This window comes from Meriones unguiculatus, chromosome 12, assembly GCF_030254825.1.
Source record: "Meriones unguiculatus strain TT.TT164.6M chromosome 12, Bangor_MerUng_6.1, whole genome shotgun sequence".
Lineage (NCBI taxonomy): Eukaryota > Metazoa > Chordata > Mammalia > Rodentia > Muridae > Meriones > Meriones unguiculatus.
In genome coordinates this window covers 11163142-11174060 of record NC_083360.1, presented here as the reverse complement: position 1 = coordinate 11174060, position 10919 = coordinate 11163142, and the positions used below count along the sequence as shown (strand labels likewise).

General features: G+C 45.8%; 1 protein-coding gene across 1 annotated transcript in view; it reads left to right on the top strand.

The window, feature by feature from the left end:
- Positions 1 to 4615: 4615 nt before the first annotated feature.
- The window catches only part of Stim2 (stromal interaction molecule 2), a 129913-nt gene continuing 123609 nt past the window's right edge, over positions 4616 to 10919 (top strand). The window contains exon 1 of the mRNA XM_021650834.2: positions 4616 to 5199. Within this exon, the coding sequence (XP_021506509.1) occupies positions 4857 to 5199 (343 nt within the window). The 5' untranslated portion in view covers positions 4616 to 4856. The remainder of the gene's footprint in view (positions 5200 to 10919) is intronic.

The window sequence follows — 10919 nt, the reverse complement described above, 5'->3', positions numbered from 1 at the left end:
CCATACAAATTTTATTTTTCTGTTTCTGAGAAAAAGAATACTGGAACTTTGGTAAGAATTGAAAATCTGTAGATCTCTTTGGGGAGTAGCAGTATGCCTTTTCATCAAACAGGCTGCATTTCCACTTGACTGGGTCCTCACATTTTCTTTTGGAAGTGTTGCACAGTTTTCAGTTTATAGATCTTTCATATCCTTGGTTATTATTACAATTTATTATGCCAATAGTTTGTTGTTGTTTTAATTTTGGTATGTAATTTTGTAACCTGTTACTTTACTAAGTTCTTTTTTTAACTTTTTTTTTTTTGGTGGGTTCTAAGTGCACGGTGTGTGTATATGTTGTGGTGATTGAGCCCAGAGCTTCTGTGTGAAACACATACACACACACACACACACACATTTTACCACAAGCGTTAGTTCTCCAGCTCTCTCGCTAGGCACATGATTAGCACTCTAGAGCTACAGAAGAGTACTTTGCCTAATGCTTACATTTTACCATCGCAATCTTCTCCGCCTCTTATGTGAATTAAGGACCAGTTGGAAGGCATCTGAATTAGACGCGCTCTCTCTAAGGCAGCAGACTCACAAAGCCTACACTGACCTTGAATTCCTCCATCTCCAGTTTCTATCATCCCGGAAGCTGGGTTCTTGGTGTGTGCCACCACCTGCCCCCAGAAGCATTTTACTAAAATATTTTTCTATCTCATCAGTTACTTTTTCTGTCTCACCTGCTATCAGATACACACATATGTGAGTGTCTGCCATGTGCCATTTTTTGCATAATTGCCCCACCTACCTTCTGGAGTGCTGGTATTCTAGCCTGCACTATCATTCGAATCTCTGGTCGTTTTCAGCTGTGATAGTTTTCTCTTCGAGTTCCCCTCGCACAGGAAATGTCAACACTGCTCCTATCACAGGCACCAGTACTTGCCAAAGATATCAACAGCTCTCACACAACGCTTCAAATTAAGCGGTAACAGAGAAAACTTATTTTGATTAGTAACAAATTATCCCACAAAACACGGATCCGCTTGGCTTTGGCGGGTAAATTTGACTTTCTTTTGTCTTGTGGAGAGGCTTTTAAAAAGCTTCCTCCAGAGGAAGATGCCAAGGTTCTCCACCTTCACTAAGCTGGACCAGGACAGCCCGTTCTTATGGGGGTGAGGCAGCAAGGGGCTTCCCAGTGAACAACTTCCCTCGAATTGCTTCCCCTTCCCTTTTAGTGCTTTAGTGTACTTTACAACTTGGCCCTACTCATATTCAGAAACTTTCATTGCTTTCTTATTGTCACCGTGTTAGCTGTTATCACTGGATATTTCCAAGTTCTCAGGACCTTAATTTCCTAAGAAGCTGTGAAAGTGGCCCAGTTCATAACCGGCTTTCCACCAAAGAGGACTGTTCCTTGCGTTTCCCCAGGAGCTGGCTAAGAAGGGCGAGGAAGGAGCACTGGTCCACGGTGCTCCCCTACCCTGTGTGGCAGGAACCCCCAATCCGTGGGGTCACAGTCAGGCCGGGGAAGCTGTGGGCAGGCCCGACCTCAGCCGGAATTCCCCTGGGTGCCACTTCCATCCCGCCCCACGCCCACGGCGCTCCTTCCTAGAGCCACTGCGGCCGCCCACGCGCTGATGTCGTCACCCGGGTGTCGGGCGCGCGCGGACGGTCCGCCCACGGAACGCGAGCGCGCTCCGCGCCGGAGCCGCGCACCTGTGGCGGCTGCGGGCATGCGCGTTGCTGCGGGGAGGCTCCGGCGCCTGGCTCTGCTCCCCGGCCGAGATCCGGTTCTCCAAGTTGGAACCCGAAGCTGGCTGTGTAGGCTGTGGGGGAGCAGGGGCAGAGGATGGGGAGGAGCCGGGGCAGTGCTTCTGCTTTGGGCGTGCCCTGAGACTTGGGCTCTTCTGCAAGGAGATGAAATCCGGCAGCCCAGACAGAGGTGCGATGCGTTTAAACCTAACGCAGGAGCGCGTTTGGAGTACACGCCCAGAGCCCGAGGCCAGAGTCATGAAGTACAGAGCACCTGGGTGCCAGGCATCCTGGGAAGGCTGTGTTACTATTTTTTTCCACTCCGCTGCAGCCACCAATAACTCTGTGGTGCAGGTATAATTGGGTTCCTAATTAACTTGCCTACGCGTCACACTGAAAAGATGGAGTTGAGGTTTCTACGAGGTTGGTCTGGTAACAAAGTTCAAGCCTGCCCATCAGACGCTTGAAGTCAAGCCTGCTTTAGTGAAGACAGTGAACACAGTCTGCAAGTACGTGGCAAGTTGTGAGATTTGGACTTTAAAAAGAGGAGGCTGGGCTCCAGGAGTGGGGTGGCCACCAAGGGAAAGGGGTTCCAGGTAGCTGTTGAATAGAACTTGGCAAGAGAAAGGACTGACAGGAAGCTCTAGGTTACTAGGGAAATGAAAGGGAACCCAAGAAGATGAAAATTGCTGCCCCTCAAGCCCTGTGTTTATGTGTGGCTTACAAGTGTAATTATGCCTCTGTAATTCTACGGACGGGATTTTCTTGCAAAGTATCGGACTCGCTTTTGTCTGTTACCTCTGGTGCACAGGGACGCTACGGTACACCCTGCTGAGTAACAGTCTGCACCACGGCTGTTCAATCTAAGTCAGAAAGTTTGGTTCCCATGAAAAAGATATATAAGATAAAGATTTATTCTAGCCCGTGTTTGAGAGAGGCACCTACAGTGAATGCCGGATCCTCACCTGTGGCCCCAGTAATGAGAAATAAACACTAGGACTCCGAATCCAGCATCTTTTCAGGGCCACACACCCCGTCTTTGAAATAAACGGCATGTCATCTTTGTTTAAAGAAGCGTGGGCCCAGCGAATTGTTAATTTTTCCTGGCTTTATATTGTTATTGCTATAACAGGGTTTGCACTACCCACTTTAGTAACTGATTTTTACCTTGTATAAAAATAACCTTTAATTATTTAAAAAGACATACATTTTCTCTCCCGTGCAGGATGGTAAAGTTCCTTAGGAAAGGACTGTTAGCACTCTTATAGCTTCCATTTCTGACTTATTTGACTTTTTCAAGTGTTTCTTACTCTGCTGACTCTCCACCTTATAATACTTTGCTTGGCATATACTGTGTGTTCTGTAAATGTTGATGAATTAAATGGTTTCCTGGAGAGCAGGAAAAGAACTTGTTTATTTCATGGTTTCCTGGTGCCCAGCAGTGTACTGTCTACTCAGCAAACACATGACTTCATTGCTGCTCCTTTCAGCAAGCAAAACAGAAGCTCACTGTTGCCTGTGAGGAACTGACTCCGCCCTCCAACACAATGCCCCCAAGAAGCGCGTGAAGAAATAGCTGTGGACGGGCCGACTCCCCTCACTCTGCTCCTGAGTCTTTCCTGCGGTGTGTTCCTGCCTCTTTCTCTGTGAGCGATAAAGCCGATGTTCTTTTGGTCAAGCTTCCTCGGAACTTATTTTGGCGGCTGTCTAATTTGACTTCTTGACTTCTGAAACAAAATAATCTAAACTCCAAGCCAATAGCAGAAACCAACAGGAGTAGCAGGACCTCTGTTCACAACAATCCTAGCTACAAGATCTTAAAGATGTGTGTGTTCAGCACCTCCTTTCACATTTCAAAAGTTTCCTGGAGAAATGCTTTGATACGGGTATCCAAGGTATGTAGCTCGCAGTTGAGTGCCATTCACATGGTCACATCCTGGGCACTCCCACCACAAGTAAAACTAGACAAAATAAAATAATAAAAAAACCCAAACAGCAATAACAACAATACAGTTCCACTTCAATGATGGCAATTACTTGGATGAGACAGATTCTGGTTCTTTCCCCCTTAAGCCAATTAAGCTTGTCCGGAGCAGAATTTGTAAGAGACTGCACAAAACTTTGCTTCGTTTCAGACAAGCAAAACGGTCACGTCTAAGTTGCGGTTGGTGCAACCTGTTCAGCGGGCAGAGTCTAGAGGAGGGGTGGGATGGGAGCCGAGTGGCGATGACTGCAGGTAATGTCAGCACGCAGAACGGTAAAACGCTAGAGCAAATTCTTTGAACATTTCCGTTCAGTAGCTGCTAAACCGGGCCATGTCCATTTATTTATTAGCTGTGAGCCGGCGGGTTAAGCTATTTTGACATTTCAGGGATTAGATTTCGTCATTTGTAAAATGGCGATAAGGACGCGCTACCCTGTGCCGCGGGAAGCTGCTCAGAGAAATTCCTAGCACGCTGACACGGAGTAAGCGCTTCGCCAAACGTCGGTCAAGTAAATGCAACGCTCGGCTGGGTTACCCGGCACCTCCACGCAGCGGGCAACCGGGAAGCCCCACCTACAGCCAAGTTAGGGGAGGCCGCTGTTCCCTATTGCGTGGCTTTCCTGGCCCACGCGGTGAAGCGAGGACCTGCGACGTCGGCGCGCTTTCTCCGGGTCCCCAGGCTGCCCATCACCTGATCGCGGCGTGGGCGAGACTCACGCCTTCCTCCCGACCAGTTTCCTCGGCCGGCGGCGCGCGGCCCGCCAGGGAGGCTGTCCCGCGCCCCGCCCACCCATCTGGGCACGCCCCCAGGGCGGGGCCGAGGCGCCGCGCAGGCGCACAGCCGCCGCGTCGCGCCTGCGCCGTGGCGGGGCTGAGGGAGGCGGGGGATTGGTATGAGCGCCGGAGTGTGAGGGGAGGGAGGTGTCCCGGCCGAGCGTGGTACTACGGCGGGCGCGGGCCGGAGGGGGCGGGGGGATGCGCCGCGGCGGTGGCGCGGGCGCTGGGCTGGGGCTTGGCCGCGCCAGAGCAGCGGATCCCGGCGTCGCCGCGGCAGCTGCGCGGGTGTCGCGCCGGGTCGGAAGACGCCGAACCACAGCGCTCCCCCACTTTTTTTTTTTTTAAATAACCGGAACCAATGAACGCGGCGGGGAGCCGAGCTCCGCGGGCCGCCGGCGAGGGGAGCGGGCTGGCGCCCGGCGGGAGTCCGCTCCCGAGGCGGCGGGGCCGCGGGCGGCTGGCGGCGGCGGGCGAGCGCCCGGCGGCTCCCGGGAGCGCTCCTCCCGCCGCGGCGCCCGGCCGGGCCTCGGGCCGCCCTCCGCGGCGGCGCTGGGCTGCGCTGCTGCTGCTCGGGCTGCTGGTGGCCGGCGCGGCGGACGGATGCGACCTGGTGCCCCGGCACCTCCGCGGGCGGCGCGCGTCGGGAGCGGCCGCGGCTCCCTCGGCCGCGGCTGCGGGCGAGCGCCGGGCGCTGCTGACAGGTGAGGCCCTGGCGGCGGCGGGAGGGCTTGGCCGGACCCCCGGGCGAGGGACCCCATCCCCGAGGGGGCGCCTCGCGGTTGCCGTGGCGCCGGCCGTCGCACTTCGGACGCCTTCCCAACCCAGCTGACGGGCGCCTCGGCTGTGGCTCCTCCGCCCTTTGGTGGGCTCCCGCGAGCTTCTAGCGGAGCAATGCAGTGGTTTCTCTTTGGTGCTGCCGAAGGGGCCGTTGGGGTCTGCGGGGCACCGGGCTCGTCCCCCTTCTTCCTGAAGCTGCCAGAGAAAGTAGGCGGCTGGCGACAGCAGCAGCAGCAGCAGCAGCAGCAGCAGCAGCAATGCGGTATGGAGTCGGCCTCTGCTGCCTCTTCAGAGGCAGCTGGCAGCGTCTTACCGATTGGGAGCTCGGCTGAGCGCCCTGTCCCAGGGGAAGCTGCTGAAGAGATTCTTGGAGAGCCACAGCACCTAGTGGCATTAGTGGTCCCGAGTTAGTGTGAAGAAACGTCAAAGTCTGGTGTGTTTTTGTGGGGTGCGAGGCCGTCTTAAGGGATGGAAAGTGTATGCTCTTTGAGAGCATCACTGGGTGATAAAGGGTGCAGAAAGCGCAGCAGGTAACCAGAAACACACCTAAAATTTACCAAGTGCAGGATATTTGTGACGTGGGTTTGGGCAGTGTAGTTCTGATGGAGTGCGCCAGTATCATTTTAATACAGAACGTTTTAGCACTTACTGAAAACTTGAAAATATGTTTGGTGAGGTTAAGTAGAAAATTGTATGCTTTTAAAGCCTTCAATTGTCTTATATAACTGATCTGGTGTGGTTTAAGCAGTGATGTAAAGGTCCTGAAATGATGTCCTGGGGCAAAGTGGTGGAGCTCGAGTAACTTATTTTTCTTCCTGCTCTGTTTATTTTTAAGGTAGATATCTAGGTTTTCTGAGAGGAAGAGCAAGATTAAAGAGGAATAGATGACCCGCTGTTAATTTAAATACTGCTCTAGCCCAACAGGCGTCTGGCAGTCACTAACAGCTGCTCTGTGAAGTGTTAGCAGTCTTTAGATACAAGCAGCTTTTCTGTGAGTTCTGTGACAGGCTATTTCCTGTTACAGAGAGAAGGATGTTGGTAAGCGTTGTCAGGCACTTTGGAAGTTGGAGGGTGTAGAACATAATGACCAGCTTATTTACAGTATTCAAAACACTTGCCAGATCCCGGTAAGTTGAAACAGGGAACCCATCACTGGTTGCCTTGGATAAACGACTACGGAATCTTTAAGGACAGTACTGTGAGGGAGGGATAGATTGGATGGTTTCATGCTCAAATAGTTATTTTCTAATGAAAATGTGGCAAGTGTAGAAGGAAACCCTGATAAGCTAGTTAAGTAGGACTGAGGGCTTATTGTCTCCTTTGGGAATGGAACAGAACTACTTTAGTTCTAAGAGCTATAGGAGTGTAGGTTGGTTTCTTTCTTTCTTTTTTTTTTTTTTTGGCAGAAATGTTTGATTAGATAATTGCATAATGCCTTAGCAAATGTAATTGGCAGACAAGCAAGTGATTTAGACTTTTGGTGTTTATTGACTATTATAACAAGTATGTTATGCTGAGAACATCATATCAAGAAAATAAGCGCAGATGGAATTTTAATAAGCTATAACCCTTTAATTTTCTCTGCAGTTATTTCTGGCACAGTGGAAAGTCAGTAGGGCCGGCACTTGGGGAAATATAGATTGAAAATCACTTGTGAAATTAGAATATATTGAAAATTGTTTTGAATTGTATGGGGCCCTTTCTCATTTAATAGTTTTTGTGGGTAGTCTCTTTTATGGTTCTATTTGTTTTATTAAGCCTGGGGCATAAATGGATGGTGATAGCTTATGTTTTAGGTAGTGGAGGCACAGACAGACCCAAAATACTGCCCTGTACACTGTGTTAATGGAAAGATGCAGACATGAGCATCAGTTGTAAGACAACAACATTTTATGTGGATTTTGAAAGACTTGTGAGGGAATTTTTCTCTGGTTCACCATTAAAGTTGTCATTTTGTCGCTGGGTCTTTCAATAGTTTTGTAAGTTGACAGCCAAGCCACTGTTTTCCTCTGCAGATTAGTATTTTTAATACATAACCATTAGGAACTTCTTAGGAATTCACCTTTTACTAATAAAATCTAGAACACACCTTTTCATCACCTCCCAAGGGTTTTATGTTGGTTTATTTTAAGAATAAATTATCTTTAAGTCTGGCTTGTTCGTAGTATTGAACAAAAAATTATTCTTGCAGAGATAGGCAGTGACACCATCAAAATAAATAGATCCATTGTCTTAAATGTTTTAATAACATAGAGCCAATATTTATATCACATAGTAAAAATTAAATTGCATATATGCATATATATTTAAAATGTAATTCAAATGATTGAAATTTAATTCACATTAGGGATTGATGACTGGAAGCTGGCGGATTCTATTCTAAATCAGTACTTTTGAAAAGCTTTTTTGTTTAACATATGCATCAATGGATGCAAGTGAGGAGTGGTTGAGCTCATTGAAATATTGAAGTAATGGTTTCTGAAAAACCATGGAAAGGCAAAAGTGCATGGGTGTGCTTTCTACCTCACTCTCTTTCTCTGCATGCTTATGTATGTAGTGAGCACAGAATACAATTACTGAAAATATGTAGGATAAGTGAATACTTTTTCATACACACACAGCTAATTGTTTCAAAATTTTTAATCAATCAACATTAGCTTTAAAATACACAATTTTTTTTAATGAATTACAGTAACATTCTTTAGTGCTTAAACAAAGATTTTATCACTTCATTTATAGGAATATAAAATGAAAAATTTAAGATGTGTCTTTTAAGTGTATTAAAATCTCAACAGAACCTCAAAATAGTCTTAGTTCAAAGAATAATACCATTTTGAAGGGCCACTTTATCCAGAAGTGTTAAAAATACTTATGCTGTGGGCTTTCACTAATTTAGTTGGGAATTTTTCAGGTTGCCATTGGAAAAATATTAATCTGAGCTTTTAATTGTCACTCACCTTGCATTCCTAAGACTTACCCAGCAGACACTGCCTCATTAATGTCATTTTTGAGTGACCGGTTGGCTGGAGTGTGCTGTTCTTATGCCACGTTGAGTCATGCCTGTGCTGGTGTTTACACTGTGACGGCAGAGTGTGTTTTCCAGAACCTTCTTTTGATGCCCTCCTGCTGTTTTTCTTCTCCAGTCTTTGGCCATTGCTGCGTTTACATTGTATTGTCAGCCACAGACCTAAAGAACCTGCTTGTATCTATTTGATTTTCATCTTTTTTGCATGTTTAACATTAGTTGTAAGTTTGTTTAGAAACATCCCATTCTTCCCTAGTCTTTTTAAGACTCTGAGAAATCCCACTGGGCACTTGTAACGTAGGGGATCTTATAGCACAGGAGAACTCAGAAGTGCTATTTGGAAATGAGGGTTTAAGATTTAGCTTACTTTCTTACAAAAAGGATAAATTTAGAGTTAATTTGCTGAAGGTTTAATTTGTGGCTGGTTACTGCTAATGTTCTTAAGTTAGTTTAGACTCCTGAGTACTGTGAATCATTTTGGATATTGGGTAGTTATATTATTATGATATGAATGTTTTTAGAGTTATGGATTTAATACATATTTATCCATATAGTAATTAAAGTATAGGTTGATGAAGTGAATGTTAAAATTAGCAACTAATAATGATTAAAAAGGTACTTTTGATATTCATTAGAGTTTGGACCAAGTTAGGAACTAACTAGGAGTTTTTTTTTTTTTTAAATTTGATAAGTTTTATCAACCCAGCTATTAAATACTTGCAAATTAAATAGCAAATTAGGAATATGAAGCAATACAAACAAGGGTAGGACGAGTTTGCCCATTGGGAACTCCGAGGTGCATGGGCTGGGGAGTAACAGGTGCAGTAACTAAACTATTACTAGGTTCCACACTGTGCTACCGCTTCCTGTGCGTCAGCCAGTGTGTTCGGATCTGAGAGGAAACCTGTCAGGGCATTACTTTCACACAAGACATGGAAAAGTGCATGCCTTGTGATCTCAGGTATCTTGCCAAAGATTTCATGTTAGATGCTGACTGGAGTTTCTTTGATTCCAAAACTTTGCTTTTTTAAAGCCTATATATCATATGTGCTTATAAATCTGAACAGTGTGAGGCCAGCATTGATTGGCATAATAATGGAGTGAAGCCTGTTGGGGAATGAAAGTAGCTTCTGTAGAATTTGAGGTGGACCCAGGACCTTCCAAGAAGAGGGAAGTACAAAAGTAAGGAGGAGGTTAATTGTCTTCAGCCATGTTCCAGGGAATATGGGAAATCTCTAGAAAAATGACATAGAATTTCTTGGCACATCGATTTTGCTAGTTAACTTGAAAAACTAAATGAAAAAGGTATTTTATAATGGAAGATATTTAACATACTAAATGTATACATACTCTGGAGAATGTAAATTTGCTTTACTTTTTTTTAAGGGCAAATCAGAAGACATTTTGGGTAACCTGAGAGCTTTGTTCATAAACTCGAGTCTTCTCACCTATCATCAAGAGAGAGAGGAACTGTGATATCTGAGCATGAGAAAGGCCTGTGTTTGAGAAAATGGAGTTTGGTGGGTGGGTGTCGGCAGAGGAGATGGTAAGGAGGCAGTTAGCAAGCAGCACAGGAGAAGAGGACCTCAGGCTTCAGGCTTACAGTGGCTCTGAAAGCAAGCTTTAGAGAGTTTTATTCTTTGTTTAGACAGGATCCTGGCTGTTTGTTAGCTTTTAATCTCAGTTGAGTTTCTAGAATGACTCAAATTAGTGTAAACCTTTAAAAACTCCCAGAAGAAGCATAGTATCTTTTTTGCGTCAAGTATTTATTATTTGGATGTATATATAAGTGTGTGTATGATTGTTTTCTGTGATTATTTACAAAGTAGATAACAAAACATCACAAATATACTTGCTAACTGGTAAACCGAAACACTGATGTTAAAGATAATGTACATGTATGTTCACATAAAGCCTTTAATTCTGTATTTCAGTATGTGTGTTTATTCTGTATTAAAGAGAGGTTGTGTCTAGTTGAGTTTATACTGTATAGCATGTTCTCTGCTTTCTGGAGCTCTCCAGTCTCCTCTATGGACAGCAGTCTTCTGAGTACTGACTGGCCTATTGTTTGTTTCAAAATTAACTGTTGAATTTCCTGTGTGAGGTTCAAGCCTGGTTTGTAGATGATATTCTCAAATATCAAACCTAAGTGGATTGTTTTTGCCTTCTCCATCTTGATCTGTAGGATTTTTTATACTCACTTTTTCTTGACACTTTCTGGTGTGACTTCCAGTAAACATTTCTCCTGACTGATTTCATTGTTGCAGATTTTGTGGATGGTTCTCTCCTAAATCACAGTTCCCAATATTGTGTTCTTTGAGATGAACATTTCCTCCTCAGAGAACTTCATTACTAGGAAAGTTCTGCTGGGTTAGGGAACCCCAGGCCAATGATTGATTTGACTTTTGGCTTTATTTCATTTGGCCCTTGTGCCACTGCAGAGCCATCATGGCTGCCACCCCCAGAATACTTTTCTTCCAGCTAGGCTTTGTCAATCATATTAACTTCTAGACTAAGGCTAAAAGGAATTGCAGAATGTTAGTAGGGAGGATTGAGTGTTCTTCTCTTAAAGATAGGGGTAACCAGCTCTCCCCATTCCAGCCTTTCCCACAGGCCCAG